The sequence below is a fragment of the Micropterus dolomieu genome, linkage group LG04 (genome assembly GCF_021292245.1).
Source record: "Micropterus dolomieu isolate WLL.071019.BEF.003 ecotype Adirondacks linkage group LG04, ASM2129224v1, whole genome shotgun sequence".
In the NCBI taxonomy this organism is placed as follows: domain Eukaryota; kingdom Metazoa; phylum Chordata; class Actinopteri; order Centrarchiformes; family Centrarchidae; genus Micropterus; species Micropterus dolomieu.
Window position 1 is genome coordinate 33924196 of NC_060153.1, and position 23597 is coordinate 33947792.

At 42.6% G+C, this 23597-nt stretch overlaps 1 protein-coding gene across 1 annotated transcript in view; it reads right to left on the minus strand.

The window, feature by feature from the left end:
• Positions 1–2477: 2477 nt before the first annotated feature.
• Positions 2478–23597, minus strand: part of LOC123969286 (mitogen-activated protein kinase kinase kinase kinase 3-like) — a 59255-nt gene continuing 38135 nt past the window's right edge. The window contains exons 13-34 of the mRNA XM_046046536.1: positions 21684–21753; positions 17965–18023; positions 17705–17767; positions 17171–17238; positions 15317–15355; positions 15048–15200; positions 14860–14914; positions 14636–14786; positions 14397–14467; positions 14155–14196; positions 13747–13831; positions 13109–13188; positions 12775–12835; positions 12370–12475; positions 12040–12098; positions 11563–11666; positions 5737–5908; positions 5582–5650; positions 5402–5494; positions 5066–5136; positions 4924–4979; positions 2478–3844 (exon numbers count right to left, since the gene is read on the minus strand). Coding sequence (XP_045902492.1) covers positions 3757–3844; positions 4924–4979; positions 5066–5136; positions 5402–5494; positions 5582–5650; positions 5737–5908; positions 11563–11666; positions 12040–12098; positions 12370–12475; positions 12775–12835; positions 13109–13188; positions 13747–13831; positions 14155–14196; positions 14397–14467; positions 14636–14786; positions 14860–14914; positions 15048–15200; positions 15317–15355; positions 17171–17238; positions 17705–17767; positions 17965–18023; positions 21684–21753 — 1815 coding nt within the window. The 3' untranslated portion in view covers positions 2478–3756. The remainder of the gene's footprint in view (positions 3845–4923; positions 4980–5065; positions 5137–5401; positions 5495–5581; positions 5651–5736; positions 5909–11562; positions 11667–12039; positions 12099–12369; positions 12476–12774; positions 12836–13108; positions 13189–13746; positions 13832–14154; positions 14197–14396; positions 14468–14635; positions 14787–14859; positions 14915–15047; positions 15201–15316; positions 15356–17170; positions 17239–17704; positions 17768–17964; positions 18024–21683; positions 21754–23597) is intronic.

A 23597-nucleotide genomic window follows, 5' to 3' on the forward strand; every position in this document is an offset into this window, starting at 1 on the left:
ATCTTAGTTCATGTCCCAGTTCTGTGTCTTAGTTCATGTCCCGGTTCTGTCTTAGGTCTTGGTCCTGTGTCTTAGTTCATGTCCCGGTTCTGTCTTAGATCTTGGTGCTGTGTCTTAGTTCATGTCCCGGATCTGTCTTAGTCCTGTGTGTTAGTTCATGTCCTGTCTTAGGTCTTAGTCCTGTGTCTTAGTGCTTAGTCTTGTATCTTAGTTCATGTCCCGGTTCTGTGTCTTAGTTCATGTCCTGGTTCTGTCTTAGGTCTTGGTCCTGTGTCTTAGTTCATGTCCCGGTTCTGTCTTAGGTCTTAGTCCTGTGTCTTAGTTCATGTCCCGGTTCTTTCTTAGTGCTTAGTCCTGTGTCTTAGTTCATGTCCCCGTTCTGTCTTAGTGCTTAGTCCTGTGTCTTAGTTCATGTCCCGGTTCTGTCTTAGTGCTTAGTCCTGTGTCTTAGTTCATGTCCCGGTTCTGTCTTAGTGCTTAGTCAAGTGTCTTAGTTTATTTCCCGGTTCTGTCTTAGGTCTTAGTCCTTTGTCTTAGTTCAAATTCTGTCTTAGTGCTTAGTCCTGTGTCTTAGTTCATGTCCCTGTTCTGTCTTAGTGCTTAGTCCTGTGTCTTAGTTCATGTCCCTGTTCTGTCTTAGGTCTTAGTCCTGTGTCTTAGTTCATGTTCTGTCTTAGTGCTTAGTCCTGTATCTTAGTTCATGTCTCAGATCTGTCTTAGTCCCGTGTGTTAGTTCATGTCCTGTCTTAGGTCATAGTCCTGTGTCTTAGTGCTTAGTCCTGTATCTTAGTTCATGTCCCAGTTCTGTGTCTTAGTTCATGTCCCGGTTCTGTCTTAGGTCTTGGTCCTGTGTCTTAGTTCATGTCCCGGTTCTGTCTTAGGTCTTGGTCCTGTATCTTAGTTCATGTCCCGGATCTGTGTTAGTTCATGTCCTGTCTTAGGTCTTAGTCCTGTGTCTTAGTCCTTAGTCCTGTGTCTTAGTTCATGTCCCGGTTCTGTCTTAGGTCTTGGTCCTGTGTCTTAGTTCATGTCCCGGTTCTGTCTTAGGTCTTAGTCCTGTGTCTTAGTGCTTAGTCCTGTGTCTTAGTTCATGTCCCGGTTCTGTCTTAGGTCTTAGTCTTGTGTCTTAGTGCTTAGTCCTGTGTCTTAGTTCATGTCCCGGTTCTGTCTTAGTGCATAGTCCTGTGTCTTAGTTCATGTCCCGGTTCTGTCTTAGTCCTGTGTCTTAGTTCATGTTCTGTCTTAGTGCTTAGTCCTGTGTCTTAGTTCATGTTCCTGTTCTGTCTTAGTGCTTAGTACTGTGTCTTAGTTCATGTTCTGTCTTAGGTCTTAGTCCTGTGTCTTAGTGCTTAGTCCTGTGTCTTAGTTCATGTCCTGGTTCTGTCTTAGTGCTTAGTCCTGTGTCTTAGTTCATGTCCCAGTTCTGTGTCTTAGTGTTTAGTCCTGTGTCTTAGTTCATGTCCCAGTTCTTAGTGCTTAGTTCTGTGTCTTAGTTCATGTCCCGGTTCTGTCTTAGTGCTTAGTCCTGTGTCTTAGTTCATGTCCCGGTTCTGTCTTAGGTCTTAGTCCTGTGTCTTAGTTCATGTCCCTGTTCTGTCTCAGTGCTTAGTCAAGTGTCTTAGTTCATTTCCCGGTTCTGTCTTAGGTCTTAGTCCTGTGTCTTAGTTCATGTCCCGGGTCTGTCTTAGGTCTTAGTCCTGTGTCTTAGTTCATGTTCCTGTTCTGTCTTAGTGCTTAGACCTGTGTCTTAGTTCATGACCCTGTTCTGTCTTAGGTCTTAGACCTGTGTCTTAGTGCTTAGTCCTGTGTCTTAGTTCATGTCCCTGTTCTGTCTTAGGTCTTAGTCCTGTGTCTTAGTTCATGTCCCTGTTCTGTCTTAGTGCTTAGTCCTGTGTCTTAGTTCATGTCCCTGTTCTGTCTTAGTGTTTAGTCTTAGGTCTTAGTTCATGTCCCGGTTCTGTATTAGTGCTTAGTCCTGTGTCTTAGTTCATGTCCCGGTTCTGTCTTAGGTCTTAGTCCTGTGTCTTAATTCATGTCCCGGTTCTGTCTTAGTGCTTAGTCCTGTGTCTTAGTTCATGTCCCTGTTCCGTCTTAGTCCTGTATCTTGGTTCATGTCCCTGTTCCGTCTTAGTCCTGTGTCTTAGTTCATGTTCTGTCTTAGTGCTTAGTCCTGTGTCTTAGTTCATGTTCCGGTTCTGTCTTAGGGCTTAGTCCTGTGTCTTAGTTCATGTCCTGTCTTAGGTCTTAGTCCTGTGTCCTAGTTCATGTCCCAGCTATGTGTTAGTGCTTAGACCTGTGTCTTGGTTCATGTCCCGGTACTGCCTCATTTCTTAAATCTAAATGTCCTGCCTTAGAATATTTTTATTTTATTAAGTAAACCTGAAGAGCCCGAGACGTTCAGGATATATATATATATATATATATATGTCTATTATTTACAGTGATTCAGACTCTAAGTGATTCAGAGCGACGCTGGGTCAGAGTGTACAAAGTCAGTTTTTATTTTACAGTATTTGCACAGCATAAAAAAGAATAAATGTAAACTGTACTAAAAGCAGCTTTAAAATTCAAATGCAGACACGTTACTGTAGAAACAAGCTGCTGCTCTACGTTCTCTGTACCTTTAACTGGCATCATAGAATAAATACATGTGTGTAGAACATGTGACCTCCGATCAGAAAAACCTCAGACCTTTCAGACCAGGCCTCTGACCTTACAGACCGGGCCTCTGGCTTCGGACCTTTGAGACCGGGCCTCTGGCCTCGGATCTTTCCGAATGTGCCTCAGACAGCACTCTGAACCCAGCAGGTGAGTTCTGCTCAGCTCAGACTGTGAAGGCAGCGAGCGTAAAATGAACCTTGAGTTAGTCTCTGCTGCACAGACAGTGATTTTTCCCATTGTACTTGAAGGCGGCGTTTCAGACTGAATCTCAAGTATATCAGTACTTTAGTACTTTAGACACGATAATATCTAAATGTCTTTATGGTTCTGATGTTGCTGTCCGGTTCTAATGGACTTCACTGATCCTTCAGTGACTTCAGAGTTTCAGTAACTGGATCCAATGATGGTCCACACAGAGCCTGATTCTGGACCGTTCTGTCACTCTGAGACTGAGCAAAAAGAAGCATTAGTCGTCCAGTTCAGTCTGGTTCTCAGTCCGGTTCTGACCTGCTGTGGGTCCAGTATGGGATGATTGGCTCTAAGCTTGTCTTCTCTTGGGTTAGATACTATACAGGTGAGCTGCAATGCATGATGGTAGTTGGCGTTTTAATAGTGACTGGTAACTGGAACAGTTCTGGTGTAGAACTTCATTTGATCTGGTCTGATACTGGTTTGGTCCAATTTTAGTCCTGATTAGTTCCACGTCTGGTCCTGGTTTGAAGAGTTTTTGTCCTGGTTCTAATTGTTTTAACTGGTTTGGTCCTGGTTTGTTCCACGTCTGGTCCTGGTTTGAAGAGTTTTTGTCCTGGTTCTAATTGTTTTAACTGGTTTGGTCCTGGTTTGTTCCACGTCTGGTCCTGGTTGGTCCTGGTTTGTTCCACGTCTGGTCCTGGTTCGGAACTGGTTTGAAGAATTTTTGTCCTGGTTCTAATTGTTTTAACTGGTTTGGTCCTGGTTTGTTCCACGTCTGGTCCTGGTTAGTCCTGGTTTGTGCCACGTCTGGTCCTGGTTCGGACCTGGTTTGAACAGTTTTTGTCCTGGTTCTAATTGTTTTAACTGGTTTGGTCCTGGTTTGGTCCACAGCCGGTCCTGGTCTCAGTAGCTGTTTTCGTGTCCGGCAAGTATGTAAAGGTTACTGTGTTCAGTTGGGTTATCTGTCGCCCTGCTCTCCAGAACTACCACCCTGCAGACAGACAGGTGAATAGACAGGTGAGCTGATGGACAGGTGAGCAAGCTGACAGGTGAACAGACAGGTGAGCAAGCTGACGGACAGGTGGACGGACAGGTGAGCTGACAGACAGGTGAGCAAGCTGACAGGTGAACAGACAGGTGAGCAAGCTGACGGACAGGTGAGCTGACGGACAGGTGAGCTGACGGACAGGTGAGCTGACAGACAGGTGAGCAAGCTGACAGGTGAACAGACAGGTGAGCAAGCTGACGGACAGGTGAGCTGACGGACAGGTGAGCTGACGGACAGGTGAGCTGACAGACAGGTGAGCAAGCTGACAGGTGAACAGACAGGTGAGCAAGCTGACGGACAGGTGAGCTGACGGACAGGTGAGCTGACGGACAGGTGAGCTGACAGACAGGTGAGCAAGCTGACAGGTGAACAGACAGGTGAGCAAGCTGACGGACAGGTGAGCTGACGGACAGGTGAGCTGACGGACAGGTGAGCTGACAGACAGGTGAGCAAGCTGACAGGTGAACAGACAGGTGAGCAAGCTGACGGACAGGTGAGCTGACGGACAGGTGAGCTGACGGACAGGTGAGCTGACAGACAGGTGAGCAAGCTGACAGGTGAACAGACAGGTGAGCAAGCTGACGGACAGGTGAGCTGACGGACAGGTGAGCTGACGGACAGGTGAGCTGACAGACAGGTGAGCAAGCTGACAGGTGAACAGACAGGTGAGCAAGCTGACGGACAGGTGAGCTGACGGACAGGTGAGCTGACGGACAGGTGAGCTGACAGACAGGTGAGCAAGCTGACAGGTGAACAGACAGGTGAGCAAGCTGACGGACAGGTGAGCTGACGGACAGGTGAGCTGACGGACAGGTGAGCTGACAGACAGGTGAGCAAGCTGACAGGTGAACAGACAGGTGAGCAAGCTGACGGACAGGTGAGCTGACGGACAGGTGAGCTGACGGACAGGTGAGCTGACAGACAGGTGAGCAAGCTGACGGACAGGTGAGCTGGCTGATGGACAAGTGGATGGAAAGGTGAGCTGACAGACAGGTGAGTGAGCTGACGGACAGGTGTCTCACCTGTCGGAGCCCAGCAGGCGGAACATCCTGCTGTTGTCGCTGATCTCTTGAGTGATCTGCAGAAAAAAGGAGGAGGAAGAGGTTATGACACAGCAGTGAAGTGGGCGGGTTCCTGGCCTCTGATTATGATGATGATCATTACCTCATTAGATCTGAAGCTCCGCCCCTGCATGCCGTGTCTCCAGAAGGCCAAAACACTGTCCTGTAAACACACTGAAGAAGAGGAGGAGAGGGTCAGCACACCTGGAGGGGGGTTCAGGTGGTTTTAAGGTGGTCTGAGATGAACCTAATGCATGTGACGGCAGGGCTGCCGATAATCAATCGAACCAAATCATCAGATGTTTGGGTTATTAATTAGCCTCGTTAGATTTATCTCTCCCTCAGAGTCAGTTTTCCCCGTAGTATCAAATGTAGTTATTTTTGAAGGTGGAGTTAGATCAGGTGACCGTCTGAAGGTGGTTCAAAGCTGAGGGTTTACCGATCGACTCGATCTGGAAATTGAAGGTGAGCTCAGCTGACAGCTTCTTGGCGGACTTCAGCTTCCCCTGAAGGTTTACGATCTTTATACAACCTGCAGGAAGTAGAAGGTACAACCAGCTCAGGTGACGTCAGCCTTCAAAATAAAACGTCTGTCATTAAAATGGTTTCATGAACTTACGGTCCAGACAGACCAGGACGGTGTCTCTCTCCAGCTGAGTGATGTGGATCACACAGCTCTGAGGGTTTTCTGCAAGGAGAGTGGAAGTTAAATAGGAAGGACTTGCACCTGAGTCTGGGGGGAAGGTATCCTTGAGTCTGGGGGGGGGGGTGTACCTGTCTCAGGGGGGGCGAGGCAGGAAGAATTGGGGTCGAGGGTCTGGAAGCTGACGGGCTGGTTGGCTTTAGCTCCTTTGCTCAGGCCGACACAGATCAGAGGGTACAGCTGCTCCGGGACAACCAGCAGCTCAAAAACCTCCAGAGGACACGGAGGCTGGAAGTCCACGTTCTGGCGGGGACACAGGTAGAGTTCTGGGTTAGATTCTCACAGTCGGTACCATCATGCTGATCACAGTGTAGAGTTTCAGCTCAGTCTATATACATACATACTGTATATAATAGTACAACAGGGACGTTTTTCTGCATTGAGTACTTTACTTTTAATACTTTAAGTACATTTTCCTGATTAGCATTTTCAATGCATGACTTTTACTTGTATTAGTACATTTACGGTGTAGTATTAGTACTTTTACTGCAGTAATGGATCTGAATACTTCGCCCACCGCAGCTTGTTAGATGTTTGAGGCGCTGCTGCTTTAAATGAAAGTTAAACGTACAGTGGCAGCAGGACACCAGCAGAGTGCGCTGTTAGTGCTGTCAGTAAGGAAAGACAGGAGTGACCTCCCACCTGCAGGAGGGGAACCCTACATGTCCTATGACCTTTATCTCAAACAATAGCCACAGCTCTGAGTCATGTTCAGAGGTGGAAAAAGTACTAAAATATTGTACTTCAGTAAAAGTACTGTTACAGTGAAATGTTGATTTAAGTGCAAGTAAAGTTACTGTTATACAAATCTACTCAAGGACAAGTAAAAGTAGCTCATTTAAAATTTACTCAGGAGTAAAAGTTACTAAGTTACTTTTTTAACCTCCTAAAATATTATATTTACACTGATTTAATATCGTATTTATATTGATTTAATATCTGATTTATATTGATTTAATATCTGATTTATATTGATTTAATATCTGATTTATACTGATTTATTATCTGATTTATATTGATTTAATATCTGATTTATATCCATCCATCCATTGTCAACCTTTTATCCTGCGTACAGGGTCGCGGGGGGCTGAAGAAAGACGGGGTACACCCTGGACAGATCACCAGTCCACCGCAGTATCTGATTTATATTGATTTAATATCTGATTTATATTTAACATTTGATTTATACTGATTTAATCTGTTTTATACTAATTTAGTATCTGATTTAATATCTGATTTATATTGATTTAATATCTGATTTATATTTAACATTTGATTTATACTGATTTAATCTGTTTTATACTAATTTAGTATCTGATTTATATTGATTAATATCTGATTTATATTGATTTAATATCTGATTTAATATTTGATTTATATTGATTTAATATCTGATTTATATTGATTTATTATCTGATTTATATTGATTTATTATCTGATTTATATTGATTAATATCTGATTTATACTGATTTAATATCTGATTTATATTGATTTAATATCTGATTTATATCCATCCATCCATTGTCAACCTTTTATCCTGCGTACAGGGTCACGGGGGGCTGGAGAAAAGCGGGGTACACCCTGGACAGATCACCAGTCCACCGCAGTATCTGATTTATATTGATTTAATATCTGATTTATATTTAACATTTGATTTATACTGATTTAATATCTTTATATTGATTTAATATTTGATTTATACTGATTTAATCTGTTTTATACTAATTTAGTATCTGATTTATACTGATTTAATATCTGATTTATATTGATTTAATATCTGATTTATATTTAACATTTGATTTATACTGATTTAATATCTTTATATTGATTTAATATTTGATTTATACTGATTTAATCTGTTTTATACTAATTTAGTATCTGATTTAATATCTGATTTATATTGATTTAATATCTGATTTATATTTAACATTTGATTTATACTGATTTAATATCTGATTTATATTGATTTAATATCTGATTTATATCCATCCATCCATCGTCAACCGCTTATCCTGCGTACAGGGTCGCGGGGGGCTGGAGAAAAGCGGGGTACACCCTGGACAGATCACCAGTCCACCGCAGTATCTGATTTATATTGATTAATATCTGATTTATATTTAATATCTTTATATTGATTTAATATTTTATTTATACTGATTTAATATCTGATTTATATTGATTTAATATCTGATTTATTTAATATTTGATTTATATTGATTTAATATCTGTTTTATACTAATTTAGTATCTGATTGATATTGATTTAATATCTGATTTATATTGATTTATTATCTGATTTATACTGATTTAATATCTGATTTATATTGATTTAATATCTGATTTATATCCATCCATCCATCGTCAACCGCTTATCCTGCGTACAGGGTCGCGGGGGGCTGGAGAAAAGCGGGGTACACCCTGGACAGATCACCAGTCCACCGCAGTATCTGATTTATATTGATTAATATCTGATTTATATTTAATATCTTTATATTGATTTAATATTTTATTTATACTGATTTAATATCTGATTTATATTGATTTAATATCTGATTTATTTAATATTTGATTTATATTGATTTAATATCTGTTTTATACTAATTTAGTATCTGATTGATATTGATTTAATATCTGATTTATATTGATTTATTATCTGATTTATACTGATTTAATATCTGATTTATATTGATTTAATATCTGATTTATATCCATCCATCCATCGTCAACCGCTTATCCTGCGTACAGGGTCGCGGGGGGCTGGAGAAAAGCGGGGTACACCCTGGAAAGTTCACCAGTCCACCGCAGTATCTGATTTATATTGATGTAATATCTGATTTATATTTAATATCTTTATATTGATTTAATATTTTATTTATACTGATTTAATATCTGATTTATATTGATTTAATATCTGATTTGTTTAATATTTGATTTATATTGATTTAATATCTGATTTAGATTTAATATCTGATTTATATTGATTTATTATCTGATTTAATATTTGATTTATATTGATTTAATATCTGATTTAGATTTAATATCTGATTTATATTGATTTAATATTTGATTTACACTGATTTAATATCTGATTTAGATTTAATATCTGATTTATATTGATTTAATATTTGATTTACACTGACTTAATATCTGATTTAGATTTAATATCTGATTTAGATTTAATATCTGATTTATATTGATTTATTATCTGATTTAATATCTGATTTAGATTGATTTAATATCTGATTTAGATTGATTTAATATCTGATTTAGATTTAATATCTGATTTATATTGATTTAATATTTGATTTACACTGACTTAATATCTGATTTAGATTTAATATCTGATTTACACTGACTTAATATCTGATTTAGATTTAATATCTGATTTAGATTTAATATCTGATTTATATTGATTTAATATTTGATTTACACTGACTTAATATCTGATTTAGATTTAATATCTGATTTAGATTTAATATCTGATTTATACTGATTTAATATCTGATTTAGATTTAATATCTGATTTATACTGATTTAATATTTGATTTACACTGACTTAATATCTGATTTAGATTTAATATCTTATTTGTACTGATTTAATATTTGATTTATATTGATTTAATATTTGATTTACACTGATTTAGTATCTGATTTATATTTAATATTTGATTTATACTGATTTAATATCTGATTTAGATTTAATATCTGATTTAATATCTGATTTAGATTTAATATCTGATTTATACTGATTTAATATTTGATTTACACTGACTTAATATCTGATTTAGATTTAATATCTGATTTAGATTTAATATCTTATTTATACTGATTTAATATTTGATTTATATTGATTTAATATTTGATTTACACTGATTTAGTATCTGATTTATATTTAATATTTGATTTATACTGATTTAATATCTGATTTAGATTTAATATCTGATTTAATATCTGATTTAGATTTAATATCTGATTTATACTGATTTAATATTTGATTTACACTGACTTAATATCTGATTTAGATTTAATATCTGATTTAGATTTAATATCTTATTTATACTGATTTAATATTTGATTTATATTGATTTAATATTTGATTTACACTGATTTAGTATCTGATTTATATTTAATATTTGATTTATACTGATTTAATATCTGATTTAGATTTAATATCTGATTTAATATCTGATTTAGATTTAATATCTGATTTATACTGATTTAATATTTGATTTACACTGACTTAATATCTGATTTAGATTTAATATCTGATTTAGATTTAATATCTTATTTATACTGATTTAATATTTGATTTATATTGATTTAATATTTGATTTACACTGATTTAGTATCTGATTTATATTTAATATTTGATTTATACTGATTTAATATCTGATTTATATTGATTCAATATCTGATTTATATTGATTTAATATTTGATTTACATTGATTTAATATCTGATTTATATTTAATACCTTATTTATATTGATTTAATATTTGATTTATACAGATTTAATATCTGATTTATATTCAATATCTGATTTATATTGATTTAATATTTGATCTACACTGATTCAGTATCTGATTTATATTTAATATCTGATTTATATTGATTTAATATCTGATTTATATTCAATATTTGATTTATACAGATTTAATATCTGATTTATATTCAATATCTGATTTATATTGATTTAATATCTGATTTATATTTAATATTTGATTTATACAGATTTAATATCTGATTTATATTCAATATCTGATTTATATTGATTTAATATTTGATCTACACTGATTCAGTATCTGATTTATATTTAATATCTGATTTATATTGATTTAATATCTGATTTATATTCAATATTTGATTTATACAGATTTAATATCTGATTTATATTCAATATCTGATTTATATTGATTTAATATCTGATTTATATTTAATATTTGATTTATACAGATTTAATATCTGATTTATATTCAATATCTGATTTATATTGATTTAATATTTGATCTACACTGATTCAGTATCTGATTTATATTTAATATCTGATTTATATTGATTTAATATCTGATTTATACAGATTTAATATCTGATTTATATTGATTTAATATTTGATTTATACTGATTTAATATCTGATTTATATTTAATATCTGATTTATATTGATTTAATATCTGATTTATACTGATTTAATATCTGATTTATATTGATTTAATATTTGATTTATACTGATTACACACGATTGATCAGGCAGAAATCTCTCCACAGTCCACATGTTCAGCTCTGTTGAAGAGCAGCTCACAGGCTGCGCTTCACTTTCAAGATGTTCATATTAAAAAACTGTAGCCTCCCAGCTTTTGCCTGGAATCACAGCGCGAGGTGCACATCATTAAAATCGCGTTGAGTCGAAAACCTTCTCTTGCGGTGCAGTATGTAGCACGGGGTTCAGCCCTGGTGCTTCTGCAGCTGGCTGAGTCACAGTCCGTCCTGTGTTTTACTCAGTAACGCTGTGATTTAAAACTACAAAGAAGTACAAAACTTCAAAGAAAACATACTTTTAAAATTACAGATTATAAAAACGACTTAAAAAAAGTACACAAAGTACTCAGTTATAGTAACGCGAGTAAACATGATTGGTTAGTTTCCACCCCTGGTCATGGTTTTGGGTTTCCTAGTTCACGTCCTTCTCTTTTAGTTTCTCTCCCGAGCTCTGACTTCCTGATAGGTCTGATCTCCTTGTTTTAAGTTTTCACTTTCATTCTTCCTGGTCCATGGATCTGTTCTGGTCGTCCGCGTCCTCGGTTTTATTTTCCTAGATTGCTGTACTTCCTGTGTTGTGCGGTGTTCACTTTCAGGTGTCTTGGTCTCGCTTTTTTTGGTTTGATGAGCCCTGTGTTCTTACCTTGACCAGCATGAATTTCTGCATCGGCTCCACCCACTCCAGCAGGACCACACCGGACTGGAAGGCTCCGCCCATGTACTTGTGACCAGTGTAGGGGTTTCTCACTGTGGGGAGCAGGGACAGGTGTCAAAGATAATCATAGGTGTCTGTCTGGCTGCACAGAGCAGAGCCGGCTGTAGACAAGGACCAGGACCCAAATCCCAGAAGCCTCCTGTCTGAAGTCAGGACAAGAGGCTTCTGGAATACCAAACTAATTTAAGGAACCCCATCTTCTCTCAAGTTTGGGAATCCTAAATACTCAATCCAACATCTCTTGTCCCCCTTTATATCTGTTACCTAGCAACGGATGCTGTAGCCGGCTGTCTGTGCGAACACGTGGTTAAAAGGCGTGTCGTGTATCTCATGTACATGTGGTCAGAGCCTGTCAGCTTCAGTGGAGAGGGTGTGGTGCATGATGGGAAACCGTGGGAGACTCACCTACGCAGCATTTCAGGCAGCCTTTGGTGTCGGGAATTTTGTTGGAGATGGAAAACTTCCTGGAGACCAAAACAATAAGGCAAACGATCAGGAGGGCGTTTAAGGTACCGGGACAACGTAAGCGAGCCGAGCGAGGATTACAACCATTTCCATGTCCAAAACAATACCTGAAACATTACCCATAATGCTCCAGGAGACTAAAAACAGGAACATTTTAGAACTGAACTCCAGGACGCTACGAGGCCTCACCCCTGTGAGGCTGCACCCAGGGAGCGGTGAGCCTTTGTGTTTAAAGCTTGTAACATGTGTTGAATGTTTTCAGGAACTGACCGCGGTAAGATGCGATCGGGCAGCCGGTGAGACGTCAGCTTCAGTTTCTGTCGAGCCTGTTCGAACATGCCGGCCAGATTGTGGCAGTACAGCTGAGAGGCTTTACCTGCAGACGAGACGCAGGGGTCAGGTAACACACATCATAGTTTTCCTTTTTCATTGTTTTTCTTTTACAGTCTCGCATTGTTTTTATGAATCAAATTAAGATTTTAGAGTTTGTTTTTCTTTGATTCGTTTAATGACCTGATTCGAGTCCTTTACTTATTTTCCTTCCTCAGGTGTCAGTTTGCTTCAAGGACTTTTTGTCTCGTGTTGTTGAGTCATTCACTTGTTAGAGTTAATTCATGAATAATAACTAAAGCAGACAATAAGAGCAGAATAAAAAATCAACGGTGTGTGACTGACCTGAGATGGAGATCAGAGTGTTGTTCATCACATAAACCCAGGTACACCTGCGAGGAAACAACTGCACACACAAAGCGGTCACTGATTTATCCTGCACTCAGCCTCAGACCCTGAACCCCACGCTGCCGTGGCCCTGAATCTGGTGTCAAAACTAAAAACCCGAATAGTCTTCCTGATGAAACTCTTTTATTTATTTGCATTTCTGCACTAACCTCTGTGCCGTCAGCTGAAATCTAAAGTCTACAATGTTTGTAGTGTTTTTTGGGTTAGGGGTCCGAGCACCACCAGGTGGACCAGGTGAGCCCTCCAGAAGCAGCTGTTTCCTGTCTCTCACCTGTTCCATGCAGTTCTCATGGAGCTCGTTCAGGTTCAGAGTGTAGATTCCCTCCTCGGCTCCGAAGATGAGATAATGATCTGAGGACAGAAGCACACAAACAATACTGAACACAGAAATACTACGACACTGACGGACTGGGACGGACTGGACCCTAAACAACACCAAAGTCACACAATAACACAAGCTGACTGATGGAGGCAGCGGCGGACCAGAGGGGTAGAATTTCATCGAAGAGCCTTCCTGTCTCTCTCTGCAGGATCCTTTCCACTATAACTATCTGAGCCCGGCAGAAACCAGCTCTGCGGTGGATCAACTCTGACGAGACGAGGTTACCCACAAGTCGTGAAATGGCTGCAGACTGAAAATGGGGTCCAGAAGTAAAATACAGAAGTTCCCCTTCAAAGCAGCAGTTGGGAACAACTACTCTGCTGCTTGTGTCACTCCGCTAAGCCCCTCCCACCAAACCCACAATAAGGCGCCAGTTTTCCTGGACACATCAACCAGTGTAGGGCTCACTCTCCATGGCGAGACACCCCGCCCCCTCCTGCACCGACTCATCCCAGAGACTCCCAGACTGAAGCCGGGTCGGACCGAAAGGCGATCCTGGTGTGATGAAATGTGATGAATGGACGTACCTCTGGTGTCCGGGTTGATCCAGGAGGCAGCAGAGTGAATCTTCAGAGGACAGCCGTTGAAAACCTTTGAGAAACAGGCTCCCATCTGAAAACAGGAGGAAACAGAAACCAACATAAAGCTCAGGGTCTCTGAGCGTTCAGCCCTTCTATCATCTAGTCTTCGTTAAACAGCTGACGTGGTGTTCTGCTTTTAGATCCACCACCCAGGTCACTGGTGGAGCCTCAGGGTTCAGTCCTAGGATCGCTGTCAGGGTCCAATGAATCGGGCACACTGACCAGGCGGAAGTTAATTATTCATTATTAGCTTATTATCACACTGCTGAGCTGTGATGTAAAGTGCAGCAGACGTTCTGAGGTTAGAGTCCGGTTTATGTTAGGGGTGGGGGTTTGTGTGTGTGTTGGACCTACGTGGACTTTAGGTGTAGGCGGGAGTCCGTTGCTGGCGGGTTTCTGATGGAGAAACAAACACTGACATCAGCATGAGTTCTGAGCGTGTGCACATCAGTTATCAGTAAGAGACGTCGGCCTCTTTTTATGCGGTTAGTTTTCACCTGCAGGGTGCAGCAGAGGGGCGGGGTTTACCTGCAGCCTGTCGGACCTCTGCTCCCTGCTGCTGCTGCAGAAACATGAAAGATGAATCCGTTTCTTACCGGAGGATGTTTCCTGTCGGGGCCAGCAGGAGGCGCTGCGGAGTGCTGCTCAGAGGAGGGCGGGGCTTTACCTGCACAGAGAGAGACTGTTGGACACACAGCAGGTGTATTCCAGGTGTGTTGGAAGTGTACATGAAGTGTAGTGGAAGCTGCAGGTGCTTTCACACCTGACCTGTTCGCTTGAGATGTGAAAGCAAACGACCTGATCTGATGTTCTCAGAGGTTCCAGCAGAACTTACCCAGGCTGCTCAGTCTGTGGGGGGGCAGTTTAGGGGGTGGAGGTCTGGGTGGACCCTGGGTGGCCGAGCGGACCGGGCTTTCTGACGGAGGATGGCGCTTTATGGTACCCTGGTCGCCATGATGGTCATCATCAGAAGAAGGTGGTCCCTCCTGTAGGGGGCGCAGAGATATGAGATGCTGGTTCTGACAGACATGATCCAGACAGACAGGTGGGAGGACACACCTGGGGGGGGGGGGCATCAGGAGGAGGGCCGGGCCGCAACGTCAAGTCCTTTACACTGAAAGACACACAGAGAGAGAAGAGAACTTCTTGTGAGTCCGACCAGAACCAGAACCAAACATTTTCACTTCAGGCTGAAAGCTAGCGCAACGTTTGCGTCAGGTGTTTTCAGGTGTGTTCATCACACTCACTGCGGCATGTTGTCTCCATTGTCGTTGTCATGGTGATCTGGAGAATTAGAGACGCCTGATTGGTTCTCTCCTCCCACACAGCCTTCATCATCATCCTCAGTCTTACCTTCATCCTCACCTGCAGCCACCTCATCCAGGTGAGTGTCATGGCCCCTGTGGAGGAAACAGGCATCTCCAGGTTCACAGATAACTCAGTAAGTGAGCGTGTCACCGACACGTATCACCTGTGGGATGTCACACCTGTCAGTGCGTGGAGGGGCGGGGCTTACCTTTGGTTGAGCTCCTCCTCCACAGACCTCAGCTGGCTCCTGATTGGACAGTTTGGAGGGAACAAAAAAAGAAACTCAGTCTTTAAACATGAGCTGACCAATAACTGATGTCACTGACCACGTGAGGGTCACCTGAGCGAGTTAGTCAGGTGACCTCAACTTTACAACACCTTTTACAAACATGGCATTTTCTCTTCCGTCAGCAGTGATGCAGCTGACGAGACGTTCTCTCTAAACTCACCTCTTAACACCGGGATTTACCAGCACGAGTTATGACATCACAGCTGGCTTGGAGCCAATCAGGGTCGAGTATGAAACTGACCCGGTGTGATGTGGAAAGGTGAAGCGTCCAGGTGATGTTCAACAGGTGAACGTTAAACATGAACAATGTCTACAGGTGACACGTTTATTTCTTCGTTAGTTTCATCTTGATGATTGCAGCTCATGGAAATCAGTAATCGAGATCTCTAAATATTAGAATAAATAAATTATACAGAAATGTGGATCTTCTGAAAACCTTCTGGTTGGTTAGTTTCTGCTCTCAGCAGCTGGTCGAGTTTCAGCTTCAGGGCGGCGAGGAGGCGACCAGCCTGCCGAGCTTTGATGAGACCTTCAGCCCGTCTGGTGTCTCTCAGAGTCTCTGAGGGGTTCAGGTCAGGTGAGCTGGCCGACCAATCACAGGAACACCACAGTCGGCAGACCGGTTCCTAGTGGTTCTAGTCCTGCGGGCAGGTGCCAGATCCTGCTGGAACAGGAAACCGGCGTCTCCATAAAGCTCGTCAGCAGGTGAAGCATGACTCTCTGATCGTCTCAGGTCCACATTTCTGATTTAAAGATCTAATATTTTCAGATCTGGATTTCCATAAGCTTAAATTAATGAACTTTTCCTCGATATTCTGATTTCCTGTCAGTAAAAATCCTTCTGAGCGGTCGGACGGCGTCTCATCATCAGACACATTTCCCTGGTGTGACGAGAAGTGAGAGGTCAGCGGCGAGGTCAGAGGTCGGCGCATTCAGACAGCAGCAGAAGAAGAAAACGTCAGTGGAAATGTCAGCCGTCCATTTAAAACCGCTTTCTTCACCGTTAGCAAAAATTCCAAAGTGCTCAAATGCAGCGTCTTTAAATTTTCATCGGCGAGCGATAAATAATTCAGCCGGAGCCGAAGTCTGCACTCGCTGAGGGAGGAGAGAAACTCTCTTCTTCACGTGCTGCGTTCACGTGTGCTGCGGAGGGTCTGCAAACTCCACAATTACCAACCAGCAGCTCGTTTACATGATGTGGCCCCCAGGACCAGAGGACCAGAGCTGGGGGCCGGACCCCCCCAGGACCAGAGAACCAGTGCTGGGGACCAACCCCCCTGACTCACTGTCCCGTTTTATCATCAACAATTAAATGCAGGAGGGCTCCACTGAGCGTGCTCAGGTGAGAGGACGCCTTTTCACTGAACTGAGTTAAAAAATGTGACTTCTAGAGGAGGCGTGATCAGATATAGCTCAGACAGCACGAGAGCCTCGTCCTGAAGTCCTCCAGAACCAGGAGAGAGTCTCAACACTGCTGCTAGCTTCCAGCTAACACCTGTACAGGTGAGCTCATTAACATACAAGTGGCAGTGAGACCCGACGGTGGCACCGAAGATGTGAGACCCGACGGTGGCCCGAGACCCTGAGACCCGACGGTGGCCAGAGGACGTGAGGCCCGACGGTGGTCTCTGTCTGAGCATCACAGGAAGTCTTCCACTCACTCTGGATGTGATCAGAACTTCCCTCCTTCTGCCTGGACGCCTTCACATGTTGCTGCTTTGTGTCTGATCTTTAAATGTGACGGAGATGTTTTATTGATCCTGTGTTTCCCACCTGTTTCCACTGAGGCTGGATCCTGATCCTGATCCTGCAGCAGAATCCTCCTCCTCCATCTGCAGCTCCTGCAGGAGACACGATTTATTATCTTCAGCTTAGAGGATTTGATCTTTCCCCCCCTCCCCTTTCCTAAAAGCCTGCTGTAAAAATTCCAGAGCAGATGTGGAGGCAGCTGATTGGTCGGCAAAGCACTGATGCTGACTCAGCAACTTCTGTAAAGTCCTTACAGACCCAAACGCCGCTGCGCTGCTGTACCCCCCCCCTCCACACTTTACTCACGGTTTTAACGAATCAGCTGTCTGACACACATCATGTGACTCTACTGCTCTGTCACTGGCACACCTCTAAACTGCTGATTGGACAGAATCACAGACTAACTAACACAGACCAGTGACAGCAGAGCAGGAAGTGACATCATCCAGGTGGAAAAGCAGAGAAGAAGAAGAAAACAAAAAGAAGCTGTTGGCCTGTTAGCGTGGCAAGTCAGTTAGCTGGAGTGCTAAGGAAACAGGAAGAGGCAGCGGTAAATACCAGGGTGGATCTCGCGGTGTAGTAGAGCTCCTCCTCACAGTCCAGGAAACGATCCGGGTCGGCCTGAAAACACAAGACAAGACGGGTCAGACAGAATATGGCGGCGTGACCACCTGGTGCTACCATGTGACCTGCATCACATCCACCTGGGGGACGCCGTGTTTCCTCTGAGCTATGTTTTCTCTCATTTGGTGTCAGAGGCGTTACCCAATCAGCAATGACGTGTATATAAGCCCCGCCCAACAGTTTGAGAGTGTTACCTCTTCATGGTGCGCTTCAGTCTCTTTCCTCAGAGGAGGATCAAACTTCATCTGATCAACTGAAAGACAAAACACACTCACTCACCATCATCCCCACCATCACCACCATCCATCACTCACCATCATCACAATCACTCACCATCATCATCATCACCATCACTCATCATCACCACCACCCTCACCATCATCATCACCATCCATCACCATCACTCACCATCATCACCATCATCATCACCATCCATCACTCACCATCATCACAATCACCCATCATCATCACAATCACTCACCATCATCACCATCACTCACCATCATCACCATCCATCACTCACCATCATCACAATCACTCACCATCATCATCATCACCATCACTCATCATCACCACCACCCACACCATCACCATCACTCACCATCATCACCATCATCATCACCATCCATCACTCACCATCATCACAATCACTCATCATCATGGCAATCACTCATCATCATCACAATCACTCACCATCATCACCATCACTCACCCTCACCATCATCACCATCCATCACTCACCATCATCATCATCACTCACCATCATCATCCCCACCATCACCACCATCACTAATCACCATCACCACCATCATCACCACCACTACCATCACTACCATCACTCATCATCATCACCACCCTCACCATCATCATCACCACCATCATCACCCTCACTCATCATCATCACAATCACTCACCATTATCACCATCACTCACCATCATCACCATCACTCACCAATATCACAATCACTCACCATCACCATCACTCACCATCACCATCACTCACCATCACCATCACTCACCATCATCACCATCACTAACCAATATCACAATCACTCATCATCATCATCATCACCATCACAATCACCATCACTCACCATCATTACAATCACTCATCATCATCATCACCATCACAATCACTCACCATCACAATCACTCACCATCATCACCATCCATCACTCACCATCATCACAATCACTCATCATCACCATCACTCACCATCACCATCCATCATCACAATTACTCATCATCATCACTCTCTATCATCACCATCATCACCATCCATCACTCACCATCATCACCATCCATCACTCACCATCATCACAATCACTCATCATCATCACCATCACAATCACTCACCATCATTCACCATCATCACAATCACTCACCATCATCACCATCCATCACTCACCATCATCATCACCATCACTCACCATCATCACAATCACTCACCATCCATCACTCACCATTATCACAATCAGTCATCATCACCATCACTCACCATCATCACCATCACCATCCATCATCACAATTACTCATCATCACTCACCATCACAATCACTCACCATCATCATCACTCACCATCATCACCATCATTCACCATCATCACCATCCATCACTGACCATCATCACAATCACTCACCATCATCACCATCACCATCCATCACTCACCATCATCACAATCACTCATCACTCACCATCATCATCACCATCCATCACTCATCATCATCACCACCACCTTCACCATCATCATCACCATCCATCACCATCATCATCACAATCACTCACCATCCATCACTCACCATCATCACCATCATTCACGATCATCACCATCCATCACTCACCATCATCACAATCACTCATCATCATCACCATCACAATCACTCACCATCATTCACCATCATCATCATCACTCACCATCATCACCATCATTCACCATCATCACCATCCATCACTGACCATCATCACAATCACTCACCATCATCACCATCCATCACTGACCATCATCACAATCACTCACCATCATCACCATCCATCACTCACCATCATCACCATCATTCACCATCATCATCACTCACAATCACTCACCATCATCATCACCATCACTCATCACCATCACAATCACTCACCATCATCACCACCCTCACCATCATCATCATCATCCATCACTCACCATCATCACAATCACTCACCATCCATCACTCACCATCACTCATCATCACCACCACCCTCACCATCATCATCACCATCCATCATCACAATCACTCACCATCATCACCATCATCACAATCACTCATCATCATCACCATCACTCACCATCATCACCATCACCATCCATCATCACAATTACTCATCATCATCACTCACCATCATCACCATCATTCACCATCATCACCATCCATCACTCACCATCATCACAATCACTCATCATCATCACCATCACAATCACTCACCATCATCACCATCATTCACCATCATCACCATCCATCACTGACCATCATCACAATCACTCACCATCATCACCATCATCACCATCCATCACTCACCATCATCACAATCACTCACCATCATCATCACCATCCCTCATCACTCACCATCTTCATCACCATCCATCCCTCATCATCATCACCACCACCTTCACCATCATCACCATCCATCACCATCATCACAATCACTCACCATCCATCACTCACCATCACTCATCATCACCACCACCCTCACCATCATCATCACCATCCATCACCATCCATCATCACAATCACTCACCATCATCACCATCATCATCACCATCCATCACTCACCATCATCACAATCACTCACCATCATCACCATCACTCACCATCATCACCATCCATCATCACAATCACTCACTATCACCATCATCACAATCACTCATCATCATCACAATCACTCACCATCATCACAATCACTCACCATCATCACCATCACTCACCATCATCACCATCCATCATCACAATCACTCACCATCATCACCCTCACCATCATCACCATCCATCACTCACCATCATCATCATCACTCACCATCCATCACTCACCATCATCATCACCATCCATCACTCACCATCATCACCATCATCATCCATCACTCACCATCACCACCCTAATCATCATCACCATCCATCACTGACCATCATCACAATCACTCATCATCATCACCATCATCATCCATCTCTCACCATCACCACCCTCACCATCATCATCACCATCATCATCATCATCCATCACTCACCATCACCACCCTCACCATCATCATCACCATCCATCACTCAACATCATCACAATCACTCACAATCGTCACATCACTCACCATCATTATCACCACCATCACTCACCATCATCATCACCATCCATCACTCATCATCATCACAATCACTCATCATCATCACCATCACCACGATCACCATCATCACAATCACTCACAATCGTCACATCACTCACCATCATTATCACCACCATCACTCACCATCATCATCACCATCCATCACTCACCATCATCACAATCACTCATCATCATCACCACGATCACCATAATCACAATCACCATCATCACAATCACTCACCATCATCATCACCATCATCACAATCACTCACCATCATCACAATCACTCACCATCATCACAATCACTCACCATCACTCACCATCATCATCACCACCATCACTCACCATCATCACTCACGATCATCACAATCACTCATCATCATCACCATCACCACGATCACCATCATCACAATCACTCACCATCATCACCATCACCCTCAACCTCACCCTCACCATCACCATCCATCACTCACCATCATCACCATCACCCTCAACCTCACCCTCACCCTCACCATCCATCACTCACCATCATCACCACCACCATCATCATCATCACCACCACCACCGTAAACTTACAGGTGATCTCAGACAGAGTTTTTCCTTCTCTGGTGTTTCTGGACGGGATCCTCTGAGGGACAGACACGAGCTGCAGACAGACAGGAAGTCAGTAACTACAGGTGTGCTAATGGTCCTCTGCGGCGCTGCAGCGGCGTCCCCGTGTGGTTTGATCTGTGCGCTGACATACATGTGTTTAACGAGGACGAACACATTCAACAGGTTTACTGAACCTCAAGAACACAGAGGTGACTTTTACTCTTTATTTTATGGGGGTGAGGGGGGGCCCGCCACAGAGGGGATTCCCTCGGCATCCTTTTCCTCTCAGCAGAGGACACTTTCACAGCAGACACACGCACAAAGTGACAGCTGCAGATCCAAGACGGCGTCTGAGCGGCGTCCTTCAGTCAGGGCAGACACACTCAGCTGAACCCTCCAGGGCCTCGAAGCCTCGTGTTGGGCATCAACTGTGATGCTGGCATCAGTTCTGCTTCCTCCTCACAGCTTCATCTGATGCTTCAGTCAGGTGCTGACGGACTGAACATGTTCTCAGCACGAGGAGAGGAAACCAACTGATCCTTACTGATCTATTGATTGTTTTTTTTCAGTCAATGCCTGATTTTTATTGGCTATAAAATGAAAGGTGTGATTCAGTGTTGTCTTCAGATTGTTTCTCCCTCCCAGTTTTTTATTGCTATCAAACTGAAAAAAACATGATTAATCAGTGAAAGAGGAGGATTTGCCCCCCATCACTGATCAATTCATCAATTTATTGACTAATTAGCAAAACAGCAGTTACCTGACACATACACATTACTGTACAGAACAGGATCGGCACTACTGCTGTGACAGAACACGAAGGAACCTGAACGGGAAGGAACATGAAGGAACGTGACAGAACACAAAGGAACCTGAACGGGAAGGAACATGAAGGAACGTGAAGGAACATGAACGGGAAGGAACGTGAAAGAACACGAAGGAACATAAATGGGAAGGAACATGAAGGAATGTGACAGAACACGAAGGAACAGTAAGGAACGGGAAGGAACGTGACAGAACACGAAGGAACATGATGTAATGTGACAGATCACGAAGGAACATGAACGGGAAGGAATGGGAAGGAACGTGACAGAACACGAAGGAACGTGAAAGAACACGAAGGAATGTGAAAGAACACGAAGGAACATGAACAGGAACGAACATGAAGGAACGTGACAGAACACAAAGGAACCTGAACGGGAAGGAACATGAAGGAACGTGAAGGAACATGAACGGGAAGGAACGTGAAAGAACACGAAGGAACATAAATGGGAAGGAACATGAAGGAATGTGACAGAACACGAAGGAACAGTAAGGAACGGGAAGGAACGTGACAGAACACGAAGGAACATGATGTAATGTGACAGATCACGAAGGAACATGAACGGGAAGGAATGGGAAGGAACGTGACAGAACACGAAGGAACGTGAAAGAACACGAAGGAATGTGAAAGAACACGAAGGAACATGAACAGGAACGAACATGAAGGAACGTGACAGAACACAAAGGAACCTGAACGGGAAGGAACATGAAGGAACGTGAAGGAACATGAACGGGAAGGAACGTGAAAGAACACGAAGGAACATAAATGGGAAGGAACATGAAGGAATGTGACAGAACACGAAGGAACAGTAAGGAACGGGAAGGAACGTGACAGAACACGAAGGAACATGATGTAATGTGACAGATCACGAAGGAACATGAACGGGAAGGAATGGGAAGGAACGTGACAGAACACGAAGGAACGTGAAAGAACACGAAGGAATGTGAAAGAACACGAAGGAACATGAACAGGAACGAACATGAAGGAACGTGACAGAACACAAAGGAACCTGAACGGGAAGGAACATGAAGGAACGTGAAGGAACATGAACGGGAAGGAACGTGAAAGAACAC